Source organism: Schistocerca americana, chromosome 2, assembly GCF_021461395.2.
Source record: "Schistocerca americana isolate TAMUIC-IGC-003095 chromosome 2, iqSchAmer2.1, whole genome shotgun sequence".
In the NCBI taxonomy this organism is placed as follows: domain Eukaryota; kingdom Metazoa; phylum Arthropoda; class Insecta; order Orthoptera; family Acrididae; genus Schistocerca; species Schistocerca americana.
In genome coordinates, this window is record NC_060120.1 from 401,486,305 (window position 1) to 401,513,438 (window position 27,134).

General features: G+C 41.9%; 1 protein-coding gene across 1 annotated transcript in view; it reads left to right on the plus strand.

Moving 5' to 3' along the window:
- LOC124594051 overlaps positions 1-27,134 on the plus strand; it is a 120,962-nt gene that overhangs the window by 9,484 nt on the left and 84,344 nt on the right. The window contains exon 2 of the mRNA XM_047132401.1: positions 26,355-26,605. Coding sequence (XP_046988357.1) covers positions 26,406-26,605 — 200 coding nt within the window. The 5' untranslated portion in view covers positions 26,355-26,405. The remainder of the gene's footprint in view (positions 1-26,354; positions 26,606-27,134) is intronic.

The following is a 27,134-nucleotide window of genomic DNA, read 5'->3' on the forward strand; positions in this document are numbered from 1 at the left end:
TGCACTAAATGAAAGACAGTTGTTTAATAGTCACCATGTTTGTCAGAACTGCATAGAAAAAGAAACGGACCTTAATACATTTCTTTTTCAGTAGGCCTAACACATGCTTATAAAATCATTTTTGTTGCAATTACTCCGCAAAGTAACCATTACGGATGACAGAATAGATACCGACTTCAAATGCGATTCCAAATACAGGAATTATCGATTGAGTTGAGAGAATTTAGTATTGGGTGCTTAGAATGGCGGTAACAATAGTAGAACCACTTATACGATTTGTCTCTTTCTTCTTTTAATTTGCTGTATGAAATTAAATCGAACCCGCTTGAACATTTTAGGTACGCAGAGACTAGCAGCCAAGTAACTGGTCACTAACTCTTTTACAATGCAGGTACGGAAAAATAATAAAAACTCAACATATAATCTGTGATAAATATCTTCGAACAAGGACAAATGAAGGGGGTACACAGTTTTAGCCAAAGCGGAGTTTTGTAAGGAATAGTATATGAATTGCGTATAATGAGTCATAGGACAGCTATGCTCCTTAAATAGAAATATAATCACACATAACATAATCGAACATCGTAACCAAGGGGAAGTGAAGCGGCCGCGCGGGATTAGCCGAGCGGTCTAGGGCGCTGCAGTCATAGACTGTGCGGCTGGTCCCGGCGGAGGTTCGAGTCCTCCCTCGGGTATGGGTATGGGTGTGTGTGTTTGTCTTTAGGATAATTTAGGTTAAGTAGTGTGTAAGCTTAGGGACTGATGACCTTAGCAGTTAAGTCCCATAGGATTTCACACACATTTGAACATTTTTGATAATGAAGTCAACCCGAGATCTTCAGAATCTTCTTGTATGAGTGACAGTAGTCTGGAGCCACACGTATCATCCATGTGATGCTCGGGCGAATGTCACATGCTGGAGTAATTCCGTTCTCCTTATACTCACACCTCAATGTCCGGCACAAATGAGACATGAAGTACATTTTGCAGACTTTAACCGGATCGGCGTCTAGAGCCGCAAGTGGTAACCGATGCCGAGTGTCAGCAGGTGAGAACCCGCAGCGATAATTGCTCCGCGGCTAAGGTCAGGCCGCGGCCGTTAATTGGCCGTGTTAATCGCCGCCGCTTTCAACTTAGGCTAATTAACGCCGCCCGGTTCATCAGCAATCAGCCCCCGCACCCCCTGTCACCCCCTCCCCCCCCCCCTCCCCCTTACCCGCAGCTGTCGTGCGGGGGTTTTCCGAGCGCGGACGCGGATGCGCGCACGCGTTCAATTACGGGTCGCCAATTAACTCCTGTCCTTTACACACAAACCTTAATTTGCGCGAGCCCGCTGCGTGCGTGCGTGGCGTGGGAGGCGGCCAGCTATTAATTACTCTAATTGTAACAAATTGCGCGCCGGTCGCCGTCGTGAGGGCTTTCCGGAGAGTGGAGGGAGGAGTGGGGGAGGCGGCACAGCGATCCTCACTCGTCAAGCTGCAGCGTGCTCCCCACGCTATCGGGGATTTCTGCCGGTGAAAGCGTTCTCGCGCGAGTGCCGTACGCTTTCGCCGCTCGCTGCAGCACAGTCGCCTCTGGCGCTGTCGGTACTCCGGCTGACGTCGCTTTGAGCCTATTACCTCTACATCTGTGCATTAGAGAATGGCAGTCAATTGCACTACAGTAGACTCACTATGTTTTACTTTCAGAATCTGAGAATCGACAGCCTATCGATTCAGGTATTGAAGGTAGGTCCCTGACGTATTGTACCAAAATACTATAGCTAGCAAAATTTTTGGACAAAAATTGGAAGTCTATGCTGTTAGGAAGCTCTGAGGCAAGTCAGGTATTTACAAATATTGTGACTAATTGGGACTAGAGGGGGGCCTACGTAACGCCTACCGGGCGCGTCCTCGAGGTTCGGATGGCAGATCCCACCAGATACGGTGTGGTGGCTCGAATAACCAATAATGAAAGGCAGACTAACAGTTTCTGGGAGGGCAGAGTGCTGTAACACTCCACCAATTCGCGCTGTCTCCCACTTCAACTTACCAATTCCGCTTTTTAAATTTTCTAACCTGTCTATTCGATTAAAGGATGTAACATTCCATATTCCGACCCATAGAACTGCAGTTTAGCGTTTCTTGATGACGACTTCGTCCTGAGTAGTTCTCGGCCTCCCACGACATATAGATTCCGAAGATGGTCAGTGTAAAGCAGAAACGGGTTACGATTGTAATCCTATTCTGTGATTGTGTCTAAAGTTAAATGATTATACAAATGAACGCCGTACCCAGAATTCCACAACTAAACTATTTACTAATGATCTATGGGCTATACAGGGTGTTAGGAGACATAAATATAGACAGCCAAGTCCATCGTAATAGGGTGAAGACCTCAATGATGGGTCAGAGACCAGCGGAAGACACAGCCCTCTGATTTGTGGGTAGCACAATGCGGGCTTCCAAATAACTACGCGTCCTCAGACTCAAAGCTGAAATATTAAAACGTTTTGGCTGGTTTCGTTGTCTAGGGGCTGGGATACGTAGTTGCCACATTACAGGCCAAATACTGCTGAGTCTACAGTATACAATATAAATATACACATGAATTGAATGGTCGAAGGTTCCTATCACTCGGCAATTGCGAATTTAGAACGTAACAGAGACGTTTATAGATGAAAGACTGCAATTAAATAAAATCTGCAGGTACTATCTTAACGATTGTAAATGATGAGTACTTTTGTGAATGCGGTATATTTCTGCAAAACACTTATTGGTGTCGATGGTCCAGCAATTAAATAAAATGTAAGCTGAATAACAGGGAAACAATAGATTCCTAATGCATGTAATTAGTTATGAACAACAACATAGCTCGCGAGATATTCACTTCTAAATGCACACTACGTATTTACTGTAGAAACCTCGGAAATCTCACAAGTCCGCTCTCCGAACTATTTTTATCTCCCGCGATCACGTACAAACCGCTCCAAACTCTCCCAGTCTTTCCTGCGACCATACGTCGCGCCTTCACGTTCAGCACTCCCTGTGTCCAGTCCCGTCCTGTCCAGCACTCACCGTGTCCTGCGCCGTACTCCCCGGACTACCCCTGTGTCCTCTCAGGAAACTCGCTTCCATCCAGTCCCCCCATTCAAGAGCGCTGCGATTGGCTAGATCGCTCGCGCCATGTCTTCGTGGCAACGCACAGTCACAAACATAACGAAAGATATTCGAAATACTGCATTCATATTTAAATACTTGAAATTAAATAAATATTCCTACGTCTGGACCGCAAACACGCTCTAACACACATTATTAAATAGATAAACAATTAAATAAACATATATCGAAAGAAAAGAAACAAAAGGTAGGCCAAGAGCCTAATGTCTCTGTGCTTTCTAAAACGCAGTAAATATTTAACCAATTTCATCATGACTAGTATGTATCAGATATTAGCAAAGACATAGATGAATAAATATGTTTATATGCATGCTGCTACCGTTTTATCGTGTAACTGTGGAGTATTTATGGCCTGACGCGATCGATAGTAATCGGCCACTTTGACCTCCAATAACTCATGTAATATTTAAGTTACATGCCTGTAATTCATAACAATTTAGGTTTACACTGATACCTTTCTAAAGATACGTAGATCGTCAAAATCGAAAGAACCGTTTAGATTTTGGAAATTCGTTGTTGGGTGTTACTTGTATAATTTACCGTCAGATACTAAACTTTAAACTAATAAAGGTATTGAAAATATGATTACACCATCAGAATCGTCGTGCAGATAATAGTAATGTTCATGTTTCTTTTTGAGGTATCATGATTCATCTGGCTACTGTTAATTTCCATACGAACTGTGAAATGTCTGCCATTAGGGTTTCACAAAGTCCGCCATCTTTGGCACTCCCGGCATAGACATCTCCTTCATCGACACAAAGCACCGTCCTCGTCACAGCGGAATTCCCAGCCATGCGGCTGGACCATGCGCTGGGGCTACCCCTCTCGTCCGGTAACGTTTGCCACCACGTGTTTGCTGCCTGGCCCGGATTTGACTAGCGTCATGTGCGGTCGCCCCAATTCCGAACATGTAATATTTCGAGGGCGCCACAAATCGCACGTTATCTCACAACATCTGGAATCATGTTTATAGGCTAAGAGGAGACAGGCTCTTCTTTAGACCTACCTGGTGACAGACTGGAAAACTGTTCTGTGGAAATAGCAACAAACACTAGTTCTTCACAGGAAAAAGCCGGATGGGCCGTTTGCCAAACGACCATGGCGAAAAGAATAAACGACTGAGAATTATAGATCGAGCAAAAATAGGAAAACGGAATGAGATGCCTCTGGGGCATAAAGGAGTGATCCATGGACTACACATTCTAAAACAATGTAAAACTGATGTCTTAGCCAGAACATAAACTAAAAAGGTATTAAAGGGGTTAATAGAATATGAGGACTATATGATGGTATATGGTGGAGTCCCTTAAAACAGGGGGCTTGTATGGTGTAGCAATTTTAATGGATAATAAATAGAGGTAGGTTACAGTAAGCTGTAACTATGCAAATGAAAAATTTATGACAAGTAATCATACGGTGTAGGCTCTCACGGTCGGCGTCTTCTTCAGTTAAAATTACTGGGCTGAGGTGGAGTGGCTGATGTATAAAACTGCTCCCTAATGTTTCGCCTCCAATTGCGGGAGACATCTTTCTCGGTACAACGGCTAATGCCACTATGGCTCTCGGGGACTCTCAGAGTAGACACTGTTATCTTACTGTAATTGGTGTATATGCACCAGAAGAAGGAAGGAAAGAAGACACTCAGAAGGTTTATAACAACCTCCAAAATGAATTAAATGAGGTAAATAAGACAGAACATTTGTTGAAATAATCAGCTATCAGTTGTACAAAAGAAATTTTATTGCTTTACCCGTGTCAGAATTCTAATGGCCTCCTTCAGAAGTGTATAACTATCGCTTTATTTGAGAGCGTCGAAAGTAAGATGTATGCACCATATTGCTGTGGTCATGTGGTTCATAATGCCAGTTCAAAAATGGTATAAGGAAACCAAACAACTAGTGCAGGCGTCATGCACGATCTGGAGCTAATCAGCTGATTACAAGTTGAAACTTTAAACATTAAAGTTAGAAAAGCTACAAAATTGAAGCCATATGAAACAACGGCTGTGTCTCTGCTACTTAATGGTAGCGAATATGGCAATGAGAGGAAGAGATACAAAAGTAACATACAGTAATCAGAAATGAGATTTTTAAGAACTTTCAGGAGAGAATACATAAAAAAAAAATAATGACACCCACGCAAAATTGAGAATCTGTAATTCAGATTAGAAGACTGAAGAGTACGGGAAGTAATGGAGACAACACCTCAACTGGACGGATGAGAACAGAAGTCCAGTAGCTGTAAACAGGTACTAGCCCTCAGGAAGGAGATATGCAGAAAGGTCGAGAAAGAGATGGAGTCGGAACGGGCATATTGTCTAAGGATTGAAGTACAGAAGAGGAAGGAGGCTGGAACTAGATTGCCTATCCATGGATATGTTGTGACACAGTGAAGAGTGAAAGTGAAGTGCTCAATGTAACGTGTTCGCAAACGCCGAAAAATGGACATCCTTGTATACGCAGAGCAGTTAAGTACAGCTCCAGAACGACACCTATGAGAGAACTTCACAAAACCGCCAATGAAGATATTTCATGAGCAAAAAGAAGCGAAACGAGTGTAGAGCCAAACGAACAGCCTTTCATCTAGATGCACACACAAAGCAACTTTCAGAAATAAAAAGAAAACTAAAAAACAACGGGAAATATAAAAGATAAAGATAGAGAGTCTGTGGAGTGGAAAAGTAGGTAAATTTACATGTTCCTACAGGTAAAAAATAGAAAAAATGTTTCTATACTTTTGCATTCGGAAAAAAATGTCTGTCGAGAATGGACTGGTTTACATGTTACGAGTAATGTGTGGGATTCGATGATGTAGGACGTGTTGCTGTTGCAGTAAACGGCGTGGTGAATTGCTAGCGCTGCAGAAGAATATTATCCTTGTGGAAAGACAACGACTGTGGTATATGAAACACTACATTTTCTCCGGATCATACCTCACCGCAACGTTTCACGGACTATAGATTGGTCGTTGAGGTCCAGTTGTAGGGACTCCCCTTTCATTGGATCTCAATACGTTGGATTTCTTGCTATGGCCAAATTTGAAATGATGGGTATATGCTAAACCCGTCGACATTGTGCTCACGTTACAAGAGCATGTGACCAATGCAAGTGACGCAATATAAGTAGACCAAGGTGTATTAGAAAGAGAGAGTGATTCACCCTGAAGTAGGACTGAAGGATGTGTCAGGATGCTTGGTGACTACACGCAGAACCACCTGCTGGGGCTGCTGCTACGTAACAGATGGGAATGAGAGGAGAGACTGACTAATGTCTCAACAGGTATTGGTTTCCTGACATATCATTGTAGGAACTCTTCTTCAAGTTTTTACTAAAACTGCTGCTGTAGAAATATGCGAAACTTTATTTCAAAAACCAGACAGCATAAATGACTGCCGATTTTATTCAATAAATAAAGACAGATAAAGTACTACAAATTTTACTGCGTTAAACTAGTAGTGTTCTATGTGCGTTGAGCGTCATCCATGGTTGTAACACAGTCAAGTGTGCACTTATTTACAGTTTGACCGTGTAGCAAAAGTTAAAAAAAACTGACTTCAGAATTAAGTCAGTAGTTTCTTAAAAGAAAAACATAATACACTATTAAAGGAGCTTCAATAGAATCCATGAACTCCACTCGCATGTTGATCAAAAAGAAAAAAGGTAAGAAAAAGGAAACGAAATATTTTCAGAATTACGTAAAACACATCCGCTGATATTGTAATGACTACCTACATTAACTGCCAATTGTTCCCGTTTAGACATCAACTCGGAAAAGCTGGTGCATGCAAGTCGAAAACGTATACAAATACATCTTACGCGATTATAAAGTAACACTTTAAAATTAATTTTATTTGAACGAGAAACAAACGGACGTTTTCACATGAAATATGTGATGAATTGCATTGGTTCGTGGTGACATATTGCAAATATCTACCTGAAATCCAGTCGGGGAAGACAGACAACGGACGGTCTCGCACTTTCTAAAAACGACCTGAATGCAGTTTCTTCCATGACTGGAATATTGTTCACAATCAGCACGACTAATACACTGAAATGCGCTAATTTCACTTACCTTTATTGGTTGATATCATGTAAATTAAAATTTTGTCTCAATTCAGTGCAACATAAAACAATACGTTTAGCTAAAAAAAGGGGCAGTCAGGTCAACGAACCATGCATGCTGGAAATTGAAGAAGTCCACGAAAGAAAGTGCTAACGCCCAACACCATTTTTTCAGTTGCTGCATGTTATATTTTTGGTAAAACTCAAAGGAAAGAACATAAGTACAAGAAGACATGAAACATTTCTAGTATACTGTACTTCCTAGCAGTAGAGGTGCATATGGAACTACTTGTAGCAAGCGAGAGCACAACGGATTACGTGATCAAACTAATCTCTTCTAAGCTGAGTTGGTGTCTCCTTCTTCCGCCGACTCTTTCGATTAACAGTCCTATATCAAGCAAACTGAGAACTCATGCACTTGACACTGCATTACTTGCATTGATTACGAGACACAGAAACAACCTTCATACTGCGAACACATCTTTATCTACTGTACAGAAAAGTATGCAGCAACGTCTGATGTAGATTATCAGTAAAATATAACGAAACAATTCTAAGGCTTAACGTCCTTTCGACAACCATTTTCAATATGCTAATGCAAGAAATATATACTGCTACTGACAAACTGCAAATATTCAAATGGAAATTTAACCTTATTTCGTTAGAAAACTTCTTTAATTTAATACAAGAACAAATATAGGTCACCTTCCTATTTTTGGTAATTGGATCTCACTGAAATGACTTAAGAAAACAGGAATTAATGAATACTTAAGTCTCCTTGATTGTGTAATAATAAGCCGTAAAATCGAGGAAGAATGGGGACGAGATATCCTGCTTTACCTGATCAAATATACTGATTTGGGTGTTCAATGATTTTCCCAAGTGATTTAAGGCGAATGTGTTCTGACTCGCCAGCTAAATAGGACAAGTGATTCAGTAACATTTGAGGAGGGACGCTGTGTGAGTTACGGCTTTTACTTGTATTCAGTAAAAGCTGGCGAATTTATAAAACCTCTACAGATTTTAAGACCACAGAAGTGTTTTCCCACTTTTGAAAAAAAAAATGGTTCAAATGGCTCTGAGCACTATGGGACTTAACTACTGTGGTCATGAGTCCCCTAGAACTTAGAACTACTTAAACCTAACTAACCTAAGGACATCACACACATCCATGCCCGAGGCAGGATTCGAACCTGCGACCGTAGCAGTCGCGCGGTTCCGGACTGCGCGCCTAGAACCGCTAGACCACCGCGGCCGGCCCCACTTTTGAAAACCGATTCATAAATGTTGGTGACGTCTGAAAAGGTGTAAGTGTTTCAAATAAAGTTAATTAATAAATTTACTGAAAAATATTCAAATATCGGTTGACCGCAATAGCAAATGTATTCCTGGGAGGAGAATAAGTGACATTAGGAAGGGACGCTCCCTGAATGATCATTGAGAGAATTTTAGAATGGCGTGAAGGCAGTCCAGATAGATGTGTTTCGTTTATTGACTTCGGTGAAGCTTCTGAATCGACTAGAAACTATATATGGGCAATAATAAAAGAAAGATGATATCCTAAACACCTTATACAGACAATCAAAAACTTGTGTGACGTTTGCAAAATAATCATAAATAGAGGAAGTCTAAAAACGGAAGAGAAAATAAATCAAAGCGTCAGACAAGGATGTAGCTTATACCCGACACACTTTATTGAGGATCTTTCTAAGAAAATGGAAGTACGCGAAGCCATACAACTGAGTGCTATGCTATATACAGATGATGTAACCTTCATACAAAAAAAGGAATCAGACATACAATATTCGTTATATTGAAGTACATAAACTAGGAAGCTAATGTTACAACCTAAAAATAGCCACGACTAACACTCGTGACTCTTTATGGAAAACAACCACAACGACCAAAAATTGTTATTGAAGACAAGACACTGGAACAAATGTCCAGATTTAGTTATTTAGGTCGATACAAACTGAAATAACGATAACGATTTACGGAATAAAATCAATATATTCCAGCTCATGTTTGGAACTGTAAATAAGACCTTAAAGGACAAGACGAGAGAAGACACATAACTAAAGTTTTACGAGGGAATGACTGTGCTTGTCTCTCTATGGCAGTGAAGCTTGGACCGAAAAAAAAACAAATAAAAATAAAGCAGTAAACAATCTCCCGAAATGAAATCTTTAAGGTATGTCATAGGCTGATCAAGAGGGGATCTTGTAAGAAATGAAAAAGTGGAATAATGTAAGGAGAAATGGAGGCAACGTCCTAACTGTACAGAAGAACACAGAATTCAAGTCTTTGTAAACAAGTGCAAACAGCGAGGAGAAAAGATACATTGGAGGACCAAGAAAAATATGGTCTTAAAATTGTGAAGCTGGACCAGGCACATTACCTAAACACTGAAGTGAATCGTAATAATAGGATGAGGACGCTGTTTCGTACTTTGCCTGATACAGTCTCAGTACATTGTCTGTTACCAGGCTTTGCAAAATGAAGTATTTTCAAGCAGAATATTACTTCAATGTTATGATGAAGCGTTTTGTCTTCCGGAGAAAACATAGTGCTTAAAGACTGTAGTTAGTCTGTTTCCTTTTTTCTCCTCAGAACTTCATACGTTGACTTAAGGCCTTTGTTCGTCTGACACACTGGCTTAGATTGTCGTTTAGGCGTAAGGGTTGGAAATATCGCAGAAGTGATCCGTTCCCGGAAGCCATTTCTGTTCATGTCAATATATTCCGTTATCTTAAATATTCTTGGATATTATCCCTTCACTTAACCCCTCATTGTGTGTGTGTGTGTGTGTGCGTGTGTGTGTGTGTGTGTGTGAGTGAGTGTGTTAATTCTGAGATGTGATATCAGATTTGACTAGTGCGTCTTTTACTATTCAATCTACGAAAATACCCCGTTAAATTTCAACCTTTTTTTCGTATTGTTTATATAAATTTCTGTTGAGAACACTATCTCCTTTCTTCGATTTTTTTAATTTAGTTATTTTGTTTTCTCACAACTTTTCAGTGCATTCTCCTATAATTTTCTTTGTAGTTTATACTGGTAAGCTGTTGTGCTTCGTGTAACTCATTCGGATCCATGGAATGCACCTGGTTTTTATTTATATACAGTCTTTAGGCTTTTTGATGCCGTCATACATCTTTTCCTATTTTGCGCTTCGTCTCTACCTGCCTGCTCCATCCAATATCTTCTGCAATATGTTTTACATTTTCTAGTCTTTCTGTCTTTCTTCGTGTCTACAATTTTTCGCCTCTCCCATCCCATAATTACTATTGAATAATGATAAACTTTTAATTGGGACATATAGATTTTGTTGCTGGAATTTTGTATCACATTTCCTTTTCTCTTTATCTCGCTGCGTTTATCATTTAGTCCGTCTCTTTGGTTATATTCTTCTTCTTACTTAAATCTGTCAACTCACATGAGCGACCCATACCGTTCTAAAACCCGCTTTTCCACTGTGACTAAAATCACCGAATATCTGTAGTCTGTTTTCACCTGCAATTTAAGGCTTTTCGCAATTGCTTCTGGTTTCACTTTGTTTCAGAAAATTACGGCAATGTCATTGGGAGAAACGAGTCAGAAACCTGAAACCTTTCTTGTCCTTTTTACAGCTGAGTTCGGTTGATGTGCTTCTCTCGCATCATTTTTCTCATTCTTCTCTTGTACCTAGCACGAAATTAATGAGAGAGGGACCGTCACGTTGCAGAAAGTTTGTTGTATTTTGAACGATCCCGAAATTTCCCTTACAAGCTTCACTCTTTATATCATATTTACGAGGATGCTTTCTCTCATTTTGTATTGATATTTCTCGATCTTTATAACTTGGAGTTAAGTATGTAGTCGATCAATCTACGGAAACTTAGGCCATTCTTCAATTCAACAAAGTTGACATTCGTGTTGGTTTTTCCTGTTATTGTACGGGGTGGTTATAATTAAACTTCCTTTATTTGAGAGGACTGCCGTGAAAAACGAGTGATCGTAGGGCAATGAAACGTTGTAGAAATATTTGTAATAGCATGTAGAAGACAAATAACGAATAAATCACTGAAGGAAACGCATTTTAATATCCACATCAGAGTTTAACGTTTGTTAAGCGCTTACCATGCTTACTTTCCAGGCTACTAAAGTTGCTCTGCATGACCACCAACTGCACCCTCAACAGCCTGTAACCGTCCAGAGATACCATTTCACAACTATTGGCAGCTCTTTTCAAATAGTGGACCATGGAATGTTTGTTTAGCTGTCGTGACAAAACTTGTGTGCTCCTTGAAGATCGCACATTGCGCCTAGCATCGTCAGACATGGCAACAGTAACTTGTTCAACAATTCGCGACATAACTAGCTGTCGAACTCTCACCATACCAAAATCGCCAGTTAAACGGAACTTCCGAACCGTGTTCTTCAACCGCGATGCGAAAGTGGACCTCTTCGTATTCATTTAATGCGTCAATACCCGCAAAGATCAGCAGCACTGTTGATATTGTCTTGATAAAACAGCTTTCGAATAAGGTCTATTTTACTTTTCTGGATTCATGTTGACTGTTTACAACTATAATGCACACTGATGGTTCAAATGGCTCTGAGCACTATGGGACTTAACTTCTGAGGTCATCAGTCCCCTAGAACGTAGAACAACTTAAACCTAACTAACCTAAAGACATCACACACATCCATGCCCGAGGTAGGATTCGAACCTGCGACCGTAGCGGTCGCGCGGTTCCAGACTGTAGCGCCTAGAACCGCTCGGCCACTCCGGCCGGCTGCACACTGATGCTTGTGTTTCAACCTACGTCGCCATTTCGGTACCTGCACCTAATGGGTAACCACACGTTAAATAGTTTGCCGTGTACACTGGCTTAAGTGGCGAAAGTTTGTTTATAATCACGCTGAAAATCTCAGAGTCGTTTTTAGGTGGAAGATTACTTTCGGCGTCATCTACATTTTGTTTTTGTTTTTAAATGACAGGTAGGAAGGAGATGCCTCTCTGGTTGTTGGCGTCTATCTTGCAGTGAATGAGTTTCCAGACCCAGGCATCCCCGTATCTTTCTTTCTTCCAGAGTTATTCCATTACACTGCTGCCAATTTACCGCCTAGTTTCCACATATGTCTTCTTCATCTAGTGCCTTGTATTTTCAGTATGTCAACATACTGTTGTGTTTCCTACAATGTTTGTGATTTTTACAATATATTCTCCCCTTGTAAAAAAAAGTCTCCATAATGTTTGTCGGTCAATTCTAAGTTGGCTTTATCATTGATAAAGTCGACGTGAATATTTGTGGGTCTAATTATTCTTCTTGAATGTATTTTTTACCCTTTCCTTTGCTTGTACTTACGTTACTTCACTCTTTATATCGAAACATTTATTCCGTAGTCCTTATGAAACGGTTCTAATGCGTTTTAAGAGAGAATTCCACATCCATCAGGGTGACAGTCTATGTTATATCATTGCATCTCTTCATGTTCCATCTTCCTGCTTGTCAGCGGCTTTAGTTCTTTCACCGATTTTCCATAACTTTTGTGATCACATCCCGATACATCATTTCTATTCGAATATTGGAAACAAATATTGAAAGTTCACTGATAAACAGCATATGTCAGTTCAGTGATGCTTCTGATTTTTCCTTGATACTTTAGTGTAACCTTTAAAAAAAAATCCTAATCTCTATGTTGAAAGCTATTTCGACAGTTACTACATTATTCCTCTTTGCTTTGGCTGCCTGTTTATAAATGATATAACTGATATGAGTAAAAATATGTGCCGTATGTTATTATCTGTCCTTGGTAATATCGGACAAGAATTCTCGTTATAGCTGGAAAATAATTCGGAATTGTTTTGTGTTTTACTTCTTTGTCTGTTTGTTCGCTTAAGTCCCCACCTGTTTCATACAGTATTGTAGTAACTTTATTACTCATGCTTCAACGTCTTTTGCAATATTGTCTCATTTGTTTGGACTGTTATTCTTGGCAATGTTGATGCAGGCATGTGCATTGGCAGTATATATCCATAGTTTCCTTAACTAAATAAGAAAAAAGAGATCATTTCTGATGGAGATGTAAAATCTGTAAGTGACTGTAAAATTTTATTTGATTGTGGACGCAATTACAAGTTTTGTGGATTTTGTGTGTTTTTTATATCTAGTTTCCTTTAATAAATCTGTATTTCCGTATTAGATTGTATAACTGGTATCCTGTAACATCACTATGAGAAATATTCACTTTTTCAGTAAATTTGTCAGATGATTTAATCTGAGATGTCTCGTGAGAACAATGAATTTTAGTGTTTCTGGTAAATGGATCTGCTTAAGGGTTATGTGCGAAACTCTAGGAACCTTCCGTGGATGATATCCTATACTCTTCGTACTTAGTTGGCCTAGTTGTTCTACTTTTTTCAGTGGGGGAGAATTTTCTGCCTCACAGGCTTGAAATTATTTGAGAAGGTGCTGTAATCTCCTTCTGTGATGTTGCGTTTGAGGCCAAATAATCTTACAGAGTTCGGCTACAGCACCGGACACATTTCATAGCTGGGCACTATGATAACAGGCAGATTGTGTTATGCTGCTATTGTCTTCATTTAGTCATTTCACGGTTCAGCACTTTGATGTGTGTGACGTTAATGAATTGGATCCAGTGTAGTCCTTTTTTTTTAGTTCTGAGCCTTTTATTGTAAACGGCAACGAAGGTAAACAGGGAAACATCTGAAGCGGAATAGTAAACAAGAGAAGAATAAATGTTTTGAGACACAAGCAGTGCTGTATCCGTATAAATTAGGATTCGTGTGATACAGCCTACCTGACAGGAATCAATTAAATGGTAAATTTTTTTATCGATTCTATTTGTGCCATTCTGCGCGTCAATGATAATTCGGAAAATGCAGGACAGATTGCAATGAGTGAGAAGTCCACGCACTGACACTTTAACAAAATTATTTCCAATTCAATAATGAATTTTATTTACCAGAAGACCTATCACCAGTGAGGTCCACAGTTCCAGGAGCCTAAGCAAATATTTTTGGAAACCACATTTAAGAAATCATTTTTACAAAAATAGTAGCACAAGCATACAACATATTATATTGGTTCAGGTATACAGATGACATCCTTTGCTTACTAGTTGAACCACAAACAAAAATTGTAAAACTACAAACTGACATCAAGAAAATATATGAAAATATAAAATTCACAATGGAAAGAGAACAGAATACCAAATTAATTTTCTGGATATAACAATTAAAAAAACAAAAACAATACGCATATGTTTGAAATCAACCATAAACCCACAGCAACGGACATTATCATTTCCCAATCCTCGAACCACCACACTCACAAAGGCAAGTAGAATTTTGATAAAATCTCCACAGTCTCAACACTGTGCCACTCGGCAAAGAAAGCTACCGAAAAGAACTGGACATAATAATACAGATAGCATGAAACAATGGTTACAATAGTGACACAGTCACAAAGCTAAACAACAAAATGAAAGTAAAATAAAAGCAGAAAGCACCAAACCACAGAGAACAACACAACAGAACCAAACACAAACACTCAGTCCCATAACAACTACGCAGGATAGTCAGAAAAAGAGGAAAGAAAACACAAAATGGTACACAATGACACAAACAAACTCACACATAAAGAAAGGGAATAAACGCAGCATATACAACAGACAATTCTATACAAAAATACACCCCAAACCTGACAAAAAAAAGAGACATATGCCAGAAAGCCGGTACATAACAATTACAGTGTAACACTTGTGAAGGCAGATACATAGTACAAACATATAGAAGATTTGATGTCAGATACAAGGAACACGTGAGAGCCAGGAAATATGGGACAAACCGCTCCACATTTGCACATTTGCAGAACAGCCAGGAGAACATGACCACAAACCAACCACTAGAGAAGAAGACACGAAAGTAATTCGAATTAACAATAAAAAGCACCTCCTAACCCTGCAAGAAAATTACCACATACAGAAAACAAAAGCAGAAAGGAAAACCCTGTTGAATGATCAAGTACATATGCCAAACAATTCATTGTTTGCGCTAATAGATAACATAATAGAATAACTCTCCCAAAGAGGATTAATATAATAATACCACCCAACATCTTCACATTCACTTATCCATGAACCACTCCACAAAACATTGAAACAAAAAGTCAGATCAGCGGCTTTCAACCACTGACTAACAGATTGCATATTCATATTCCATACCCTACAACCCAAACCGCCAATCCCCCCCAGGGAGCGCGCGCGCGCGCGCGCACACACACACACACACACACACACACACACGCACACACACAGACAAACAAAGAAATATACACATTCTTTAGCTCACTCTCTCTCTCTCTCATAAACACGCACTATGTAAACATCATTAAAGGAAGTTAGTTTTGAACATATATTTCGTTGCGTTGGCAACGTGTAGGCAAACACAGCAAAGAGGAGGAAACACGTAATGAAGTTAAAATATTTACATTGTTAAAAGCACAGTATCCGAAGAAATAGTTATATCGAGTGGCAAAAGAATAATAGTATAGCACAAAAAGAAGGAGGAACATGGTGAACAGTGTGAAAAAGGTTGGAACTCAGAATTGTGCTTATACAGGGTGTTACAAAAGGCACGGCCAAACTTTCAGGAAACATTCCTCACACACAAAGAAAGAAAATATGTTATGTGGACATGTGTCCGGAAACGCTTACTTTCCATGTTAGAGCTCATTTTATTACTTCTCTTCAAATCACATTAATCATGGAATGGAAACACACAGCAACAGAACGTACCAGCGTGACACTTTGTTACAGGAAATGTTCAAAATGTCCTCCGTTAGCGAGGATACATGCATCCAACCTCCGTCGCATGGAATCCCTGATGCGCTGATGCAGCCCTGGAGAATGGCGTATTGTATCACAGCCGCCCACAATACGAGCACGAAGAGTCTCTACATTTGGTACCGGGGTTGCGTAGACAAGAGCTTTCAAGTGCCCCCATAAATGAAGGGTTGAGGTCAGGAGAGCGTGGAGGCCATGGAATGGGTCCGCCTCTATCAATCCATCGGTCACCGAATCTGTTGTTGAGAAGCGTACTAACACTTCGACTGAAATGTGCAGGAGCTCCATCGTTCATGAACCACATGTTGTGTCGTACTTGTAAAGGCACATGTTCTAGCAGTACAGGTAGAGTATCCCGTATGAAATCATGATAACGTGCTCCATTGAGCGTAGCTGGAAGAACATGAGGCCCAATCAAGACATCACCAACAATGCCTGCCCAAACGTTCACAGAAAATCTGTGTTGATGACGTAATTGCACAACTGCGAGCGGATCATCGTCAGCCCACACATGTTGATTGTGAAAATTTACAATTTGATCACGTTGGAATGAAGCCTCATCCGTAAAGAGAACATTTGCACTGAAATGAGGATTGACACATTGTTGGATGAACCATTCGCAGGAGTGTACCCGTGGGGGCCAATGAGCTGCTGATAGTGCCTGCGCGCGCTGTACATGGTACGCAAACAACTGGTTCTCCCGTAGCACTCTCCATACAGTGACGTGGTCAACGTTACCTTGTTCAGCAGCAACTTCTCTGACGCTGACATTAGGGTTATCGTCAACTGCACGAAGAATTGCCTCGTCCATTGCAGGTGTCCTCGTCGTTCTAGGTCTTCCCCAGTCGCGAGTCATAGGCTGGAATGTTCCGTGCTCCCTAAGACGCCGATCAATTGCTTCGAGCGTCTTCCTGTCAGGACACCTTCGTTCTGGAAATCTGTCTCGATACAAACGTACGGCGCCACGGCTATTGCCCCGTGCTAATCCATACATCAAATGGGCATCTGCCAACTCCGCATTTGTAAACATTGCACTGACTGCAAAACCACGTTCGTGATGAACACTAACCTGTTGATGCTATGTACTGATGTGCTTGATGCTAGTACTGTAGAGCAATGAGTCGCATGTCAACACAAGCACCGAAGTCAACATTACCTTCCTTCAATTGGGCCAACTGGCAGTGAATCGAGGAAGTACAGTACATACTAACGAAACTAAAATGAGCTCTAACATGGACATTAAGCGTTTCCGGACACATATCCACATAACATCTTTTCTTTATTTGTGTGTGAGGAATGTTTACTGAAAGTTTGGTCGCACCTTTTTGCAACACCTTGTACATCGGTAACAAAGTTGTAATGCGACCTCCAGACCAGTTGAGAGGAAACGCAGATCACAGCAAATCGTAAGTAATTACTTTTTTGCATAAAAAGTCACGACGTGAACTGTTTATAGTCTAAAAATAACAAAACTGTATCGTTATAGATCCCACTGATGTCTTATAGCAGGAAAAAGGCGAAACGCTTCTGGGAAAAAATAAATTAAGTGGCAGCAGGAAAATGCGGTTTTGTTTACAAAACAAGTATTTCTGTGCTGGCTGCAGGGGCTGACCACGCAAACAAACTTGCCACTCCTCGTCTTTTTTTCACCTATCCTCAGCATAGCTATCTATAGTCACCTTGTAGGAGTGCAATAAAAACGCATTGCGTGATTATCTGCTCGGACCTGGAGACGCCTGCTATCCTCTCGCAGTCCGTCCGCTAAAATTCCTAGTAGTAGGTTTGGTGGCAACAGTTGTTAAGAAATCGCTTTATGCAATCTGATTGATGATTAGTTGCGTATGAAACGCTAAACTGGCATTAAATATACAACATGCCTGGATATACACGAGGGGCATTCAATAAGTAAGGCATCACATTTTCTGGGAAAACATGTTGGTTTCATTCAGGATTCCAACACACCATATTATCCCCCACCCTTTCCCTTACAAAACCCTGTTTTTAAACATAATATGTATTCATTGCGACCACCATACGCTACCTTATTGGAAGGGCCTGAATCCCGCATCTACATCTACATATCTACGTGGATACTTTGCAAATAACATTTAAATGCCTGGCAGAGGGTTAATCGAACCACATTCACAATTCTCTATTATTCCAATCTCGTATAGTGCGCGGAAAGATCTTTCTGTACGAGCTCATATTTCCTCCCGCCCCCCTTTTTTTATGACCGTTCTTCCCTATGTACGTCGGAGTCAACAAAATATTTTCGCATTCGGAGGAGAAAGTTGGTGATTGGAATTTCGTGAGAAGTTTCCGTCGCAACGAAAAACGCCTTTCTTTTAATGATTTCCAACCCAAATCCTGTATCATTTCTGTGACACTCTCTCCCGTATTTCGCGATAATACAAAGCGTGCTGCCTTTCTTTGAACTTTTTCGATATACTCCGTCAGTCCTATCTGGTCAGGATCCCACACCACGCAGCATTATTCTAAAAGAGAACGGACAAGCGTAGTGTAGGCAGTCTCCTTAGTAGGTCTGTTACATTTTCTAAGTGTCCTGCCAATAAAACGTAGTCTTTGGTTAGCCTTCTCCACAACATTTTCTGTGTGTTCCTTCCAGTTTAAGCTGTTCGTAATTGTAATACCTACGTATTTAGTTGAATTTACGGCTTTTAGGTTAGACTGATTTATAATGAAACCGAAGTTTAACGAGTTCCTCTTAGCACTCATGTGGATGGCCTCGCACGTTTCGTTATTCAGGGTCAACTGCCACTTTTCGCACCATTCAGATATTTTTTCTAAATCGTTTTGCAGTTTGTTTTGAACTTCTGATGACTTTATTAGTCGATAAAAGACAGCGTCATCTGCAAACAACCGAAGACGGCTGCTCAGATTGTCTCCAAATCGTTTATATAGATAAGTAACAGCAAAGGGCCTATAACACTACCTTGGGGAACGCCAGAAATCACTTCTGTTTCACACGATGACTTTCCGTCAATTACGACAAAATGCCGGCCGAAGTGGCCTCGCGGTTCTGGCGCTGCAGTCTGGAACCGCGAGACCGCTACGGTCGCAGGTTCGAATCCTGCCTCGGGCATGGATGTATGTGATGTCGTTAGGTTAGTTAGGTTTAACTAGTTCTAAGTTCTAGGGGACTAATGACCTCAGCAGTTGAGTCCCATAGTGCTCAGAGCCATTTTGCCAATTACTACAAAATGTGACCTCTCTGACAGGAAATCACAAATCCAGTCACATAACTGAGACGATATTCCATAAGCACGCAATTTCAATACGAGCCGCTTGTGTGGTACAGCGTCAAAAGCTTTCCGGAAATCCAGAAATACGGAAACGATTTGAAATCCCTCGTCAATAGCACTCAACACTTCATGTGAATGAAGAGCTAGTTGTGTCTCGCAGGAACTATGTTTTCTAAACCCATGTTGACTGTGTGTCAATAGACAGTTTTCTTCGAGGTAATTCATAGTGTTCGAACACAAGGTATGTTCCAAAATCCTGCTACGTATCGACGTTAACGATATGGGCCTGTGATTTAGTGGATTACTCATACTACCTTTCTAGAATATTGGTATGACCTGTGCAACTTTCCAGTCTTTGGGTGCGGATCTTTCGTCGAGCAAACGGTTGTATATGATTGTTAAGTATGGAGCTAACGCATCAGCATACTCCGAAAGGAACCTAATTGGTATACAGTCTGGACCAGAAGACGTGCTTTTATTAAGTGATTTAAGTTGCTTCACTACTGAGAGGACATTTACTTCTACATTACTCATGTTGGCAGCTGTTCTTGATTCGAATTCTAGAGTATTTACTTCGTTTTCTTTTGTGAAACCGAGCGAGGTGGCACAGTGGTTAGCACACTGGACTCGCATTCGGAAGGACGACGGTTCAATCCCGCGTCCGGCCATCCTGATTTAGGTTTTCCGTGATTTCCCTAAATCGCTCCAGGCAAATGCCGGGATGGTTCCTTTCAAAGGGCACGGCCGACTTCCTTCCCTAATCCGATGAGACCAATGACCTCGCTGTCTGGTCTCCTTCCCCCCAAAAACCAACCAACCAATCTTTTGTGAAGGCATTTCGGAAAACTGTGTTTAGTAACTCTGCTTTGGCAGCACTGTCTTCGATAGTATCTCCATTGGTATCGCGCAGACAAGGCATTCATTGTTTCTTGCCGCTAACATACTTCACATATGACCAGAATCTCTTTGGATTTTCTGCCAGGTTTCGAGACATAGTTTCGTTGTGCAAACTGTTATAGGATCTCGCATTAAAGTCCGCGCTAAATTTCGAGCTTCTGTAAGAGATCGCCAATCTTGGGGATTTCGCGTCTGTTTAAATGTGGCATGTTTATTTCGTTGTTTCTGCAACAGTGTTCTAACCTGTTTTGTGTACCAAGGAGGATCAGCTCCGTCGTTTGTTAATTTATTTGGTATAAATGTCTCAATTGCTGCCGATACTATTACTCTGAATCTAAGCCACATCTGGTCTACACTTATATTATTAATTTGTAATGAGTGGAGATTGTCTCTCAGGAATTCGTCAAGTGAATTTTTATCTGCTTTTTTGGATAAGTATATTTTTCGCTTATTTTTGGGGAGTTTGGGGATTACAGTATTCATTATCGCTACGACAACCCTGTGTTCACTAATCCCTGAATCGGTTTTCATGCTCGTTATTAACTCAGGATTATTTGTTGCTAAGAGGTCAAGTGTGTTTTCACAACCGTTTACTATTCACGTGTGCTCATGAACTAATTTCTCGAAATAATGTTCGGAGTATGCGTTTAGCACAATTTCGGATAATATTTTATGCATACCTCCGGAATTAAACATGTATTTCGTCCAACATATCGCGGGTAAATTAAAGTCACCATCAACTATTATCGTATGAGTCGGGTACGTGTCTGAAATCAAACTCAAGTTTTCTTTGAACCTTTCAGCAACTGTAACATCTGAACTGGAAGGTCGGTAAAAGGATCCAATTATTATTTTATTCCGCTTGCCAACAATTACCTCTGCCCGTACTAACTCACAGGAAGTATCTACTTCAATTTCACGACAAGTTAAACTACTTCTAACAGCAGCAAACACGCCACCGCCAACCATGTTTAGCCTATCCTTTCGGAACTCCGTTAGGTTCTGCGCAAAAATTTCGGCTGAGTTTATGTCCGGCTTTAGCCAGCTTTCAGTGCCTATAACGATTTGAGCATCAGTGCTTTCTATTAGTGCTTGGAGCTCTGGTACTTTCCCAGCACAGTACGTCAATTTACAACTATTATACCAATGGTTCATTTTTCTAGGCTCTTTCTATGTTCAGCCTGCTCCCTTTGTGACTGAAGCCCTTCTTTGGTTTTCCCGAGACCCTCTAACCTAAAAATTGCCCGTTCACGCCACACAGCCCCTGCTACCCGTGTAGCCACCTCCTGCTAATAGTGGACATCTGACCTATTCAGCGGAACCCAAAACCCAACCACAATTTGGCGCAAGTCGACGAATCTGTAGCCTACACGCTCGCAGAACCGTCTGACCCTCTGATTCAGACCCTCCACCCGGCGCTGTACCAGAGGTCCGCAATCGGTCCTGGCGACTATGCTGCTTTTGGTCAGCTCTGCTTTCATCTTGCAAACAAGACTGGCAGCCTTTAGCACTTCTGTTAGCCGCTCGAAAGCAGAGAGAATCTCTTCTGATCCAAAGTGGCACACATCATTGGTACCGACGTGAGCAACCAGCTGCAGTTGGCTGCACCCTGTGCTCTTCATGGCATCCGGGAGGACCCTTTCCACATCTGGAATGACTCCACCCGGTATGTACACGGGGTGCACATTGGATATCGTACCCTCCTTGTCGGCCAGGTTCCCAAGGGGCCCCACAACGCGCCTAACGTTGGAGCTCCCAACTACCAATAGTACCATCCCCCTTGTCGGCGGCGGTTCCAACATCCTGCTGCATGTGTAATCTCCCCAACATCCTTGTACTGCTTTCCCCGGAGCGCATCCTTCAATGGACCAAACATATGGCCGTCGGAATGTGCGATATCCGAGCTATAGGGTGGATGAGGGGCTCCGCTCGGGTGCGCCGACTTGTGTGAGGGACTGCGTTGTCATGGAGAAGGAGAAGTTTTTATGCAACTTTGTGGCGACGAACAAGCTGAAGTCGTTTCATCAATTTCTTTGGGGTAGCACAATACACTTCAATGCTGATCTTGGCACCACTAGAGAGTACATCAAACAAAATTACCCTTTGCGACTAAGAAGACCGTGACTTTGAACTTTTGTTTTTTCGGAGGAGTGGCGGTGTGGCGCCTCTCCATGGATCGCCGTTTTACTTTCGGTTCGAAGTTATGAACTCATGTTTCACCACCTGTGACGATGTTAGATTCAAAATTATCGCCATCAGCCTCGCCAGGTGCAAGCAATTCCGCATAGGCGAGGAATCCAGCGGGCACACATCTCTGAGCACCTTAACTGGTGGACGAGAGTGTCAGCACTACCAACAGAGGCGTCCAGTTGCGCAGCTGGGTGTTTGATTGTCTTTCATCAGTCACCTCGAATAAGAGTGTCCGCACGTTTCAACATTGTGCGGCCGGTCGGCAAGGGCGGGATCGGACATGTTTTCGCTACCTTGTTGCGATGGTGACAGACGCCTCACTCAACGACTTACTGTGCTTTTGTTCACAGCCAAGTCTCTCTAGACATTCTGGAAGCAACTATGATTACCTGCGAGGTTCTGGTTTTCCGCCAGAAGAAACTCACTGACAGCTCACTGACAGCTCACTGACAGCTCTCTCCTTGGAACGTACTTCCGTTACAGACGCAGTTTTGAAAGCTACGTACAGCACCGCCACATGGACTGAATCAGTACTACACGCTGTCACTCAACAAATTCCGAATTTTTTGAACCGAAACTGGCTGATAAAGAAATGTGTTGCATTCTTGCCCTTCGTAAATTAGGACTTCAGGCCAATCGCACAAAGTGGTTAACAGTAACACCGACTACATTCTGTACATCAGGAAATATTACCCAGTGGCTTTCTCATTCCGAAATCGCTTATCAATATTGTCTTCAAGAGGTTCGTATTGTGGGTCGTACAAGGAGAAACGTCTTCCAGCGCACGTCGTAATTTGGCAGCTGTAAAGTCGTTGCCTATCGAGACAGCCGTTTACCGTTTAGAGACATTGCCATTCGCGTTCGTCGGATTACCACGAATGTCATGGGATACACAATCGGTGGCTACAGGAAAGGCTCCACTCAAAATCATACACGATCTTGAGAAAACAAAATTACTGTTCGCTCGGTGTAGCAAGATCGTACAGCTACGCCGTGTATCTTGAGTCAAGAGGCGGGTAACTTTGCAGTAAGACATGTATCAATACCTCGACTCAGTATGAAGCACCATGCATTGTCTCCACGGCTACGATTATTGGGGCTTCCGTTGACGCGGCAGTAGAGCGAGAAGCACCGACAATGGTGCGCTGAACGACAACGGTGCACACAGGGGTTGCACTGTTTGGCCTTTTGAGACGAATCCAGATTCTGCGTAGAGCCTCGTAATGGAACGTACGAGTGCATGGGGCATCGAAGGGGAATAAAGGTTGTCGAACTGCATTCGTCGTCGTCATATGGGTCCACTATCTGGCTTGATAGTACGGCGTGCCATCTGGTACTCAAAACGATCATCTTTGTTTCGCATAGCCGGTGTTTCGGACAACAGGAGCTACATTTCTGACGGGTCAAGGACTGCGGCTGTGCCTTGTGTTCCGACAAAATAACTCCAGACCAGAAGTTCTCCTTTGCAGTCCTGACCTGCCTCGATGTAGAAGGTTTCCGACTGTTGCCCTAACAAGCACGACCTCCAGCCTTTTCACAATATGAAAACATGTCGTTGTGGGTTGACTAAAATCTGGCACCCCGTCACTCACAAGTAATCGCGATGCATGAACTTTGGCGTAGAGATGAAGCAGCATGCAGTGGTACCGTTATTTATCATTCGAAATACGTTTCTGGCAGTGCTCAACCAGAGACCAGAGGTGTCTGCTATGTTTAGTACATTTCACACTCTGTACAGCCGCAAATCACGCATCAATTAAATCATCTACTCTTTCTACTATAATACACTGTCTGAACTACCCAGGCATTCCTGTGTAAGGCGTGAATTGGAGGGAGTGAGGAGGGGGGGGGGGAAGGGCCCACCAGTTGTTAACAGAGAAGCAGCAACATCAATTATATCGCTCATGGTAATTGTGTGACTTCGAACGTGGACTAGTCTTTGGATGGCACATGAGTAACAAATCCATCAACGGCATTTCAACCCTTCGAAAGCAGCCCCGGTTGACTGTTGGTGGTGAGAATGTGAAGCGGAAGAGCGAAGGAACAACCACAGCTAGACCAAGGAGAGGTAGACCTCATGTAAGAACTGACGTACAAGGCACGCCGATCATTACTGAGGGTGGTTGTAAAAATATCACGCGAAATAACCGGGAACAATCACTCGTGAGGTCCAAAGTGGTACCTGGAGCCCAGCAACCATAATAAATATGAAAAGGGACACAATTTTGAAAAACGCAGCCCTCTGTCGCGAACACAATTAATTTGTGACCTAGGTTTCGGTGTCACAAGGGATACCTTCTTCGGACAAAATTAAAACTAAATGTTACAGCATGCTACATGACATAAAATACAACTAATGAATGACTGGCTGTAGTACAAAAATTCCGGAATAAATGCATAAAGAAGACATATACGAAATAATCCATTAAATGACATTACTGCTTGCTACAATAGAAGCGTTATGAAAACCAAAAAAGGGTTTTTTAATTTACGTATATAAGCCGTAAAAATTAGAAAGGAAATGTATCTTTGAATCTGCAAGAAGTAGTTGGTACATCACAGTGTTAGATCTCGTCAAGCAGTGGCTTTTTACCATTGAAATAACTTCTTCCGCGCAACTGCACCTGCTCGTTGAGAAAAAGTCCGTCATTCGAAAGGAAATGCTTGAAAATTTGCAGCTCTTCCAAAATATCAAGTTTACGCCCTTTTTTTTCAATATGCAAAATTTTCAACTTCGCAACCCCTTTAGGAGAGTGCCCTGTGATTAACAGGTGATCTGCAAAAGAAGAATTAGGGGCACATGAACTGTTTTTCCTCAGAAAATGTTCTTTACAGCGAATTGAAAAGGCACGTCCTGTTTGACCAATATAATAGGCACCGCAAGTGTCACATGAAATCTTATAGCCACCAGAATTCTGGAGAGGACTAGTAGTTGACTTTAAATTATGGATACATTTTTTCTCAAGTTGTTATTTGTAGAGAAAGCAATATTACATTTGCATTTAACCCGAAGCAACCTTTGAATCTGGTATGACACTGGACCTAAAAATGGAATTGAGAAGAATTTTTTCTCCGATTCTTCTGGGACGCTGGTCAAAGAACCAAGTGTAGTACCATTCTTGCCAATCTTCTTTCTGAGGATATCATCTACCAACCGAGCTTCGTAACCATTATTGTACTAAAGCCAGTCATTCATTAATTGTATTTTATATCATGCAGCATCCCGCTACTGTAATTACTTCATGTACACCGTTCAGGTGTTTGCTTATTTCCCTCTCTGCAGTTACGAGAGTTTTTTATAAAATAGCTTGTTTTACCAATCAGATGGCGGTATTGTCTTGAAGTTGCCGTGACGCACAAGTCACATGATGTTTCAGTTTTGTGTTGACTGTAGCAGAGGACACATGGTAGCCCCTAGTGGCTTGGACCACTGTTGCATTTTATTTTAATTCTATCTGACGCTGTTAGGTATGACCGCAGCTTTCGTATTTTTTTTGGTACGTTATGCTGTAACATTCAGTTTTAATTCTGTCCGAAGAAGGTGTCCCTTGTGACACCGAAACCTAAGTCACAGTTGTGTTCGCGACAAAGGGCTGTGTTTTTCAAAATTTTGTATTATACAACAGTCGCTGATTGACAGCCATGTTAAAAACCTTATGAAAAGGTAGTTGCAAAGAATGGGATACAATGGTTGAGCAGCTCCTCATAGGCCACATATTTCTGTATCCAGTGCTAAAATAGACTGAGGTGATCTAAAGAGTGATGACACTGCACAGTGTATTCCACTAAAACTGATACTATGATGTGGTTGCACAGCACTAGCATGTTATTTCCATGGCAAAGCTTTCAGTCACATTTAATATTCGTCGTCTTGCTAGTTAACAGAAGAGAAATTATTCAATTACCTGTTCTTCTTCTTCCTCTTTCAGATCGTGGACGGCAATGCGAAGACGGAGCTGAGTAACCGCAAGGATCCGGGCATGTTCTGCGGCGAGACGGAGCAGCCGCAGACGTTCATCTCGGAGACAAGCTTCGTCAAGGTGGTGTTCCACGTGGAAAACTTCACGGACCAGACCTACTTCAGCTTCGAATCCCGCGTGGAGCAGCAGCTGGAGGTGTACGCGCGCTACGGCCACCACCCCGAGCTCTACCCCAACAGGCGCGGCCAGGTTGTGCCAGGGTGAGGCGCTCTGCCACGCGGCCGTCTGCAGTCTTTGGATGTGCCGTTGCTACCCGCTTACAACAGACGGTGTCCCCTGTTTTGAACTTCATAGCGTGCGTTAGAACTTCATTTCTGATACCTCTACCTGAGAATTTCATATAAAATTAATTGTTGGTAAGGCGGGTGCTGAGATTCATTGGGAGAGTGCTTAGAAAATGTAGTCCATCATCAAAGGAGGTGGCTTACAAAACACTCGTTCGACCTGTACTTGAGTATTGCTCATCAGTGTGGGATCCGTACCAGATCGGATTGACAGAGGAGATAGAGAAGATCCAAAGAAGAGCGGCGCGTTTCGTCACAGGGTTATTTGGTAAGCGTGATAGCGTTACGGAGATGTTTAGCAAACTCAAGTGACAGACTCTGCAAGAGAGGCGCTCTCTGCATCGCGGTGTAGCTTGCTGTCCAGCTTTCGAGAGGGTGCGTTTCTGGATGAGGTATCGAATATATTGCTTCCCCCTACTTATACCTCCCGAGGAGATCACGAATG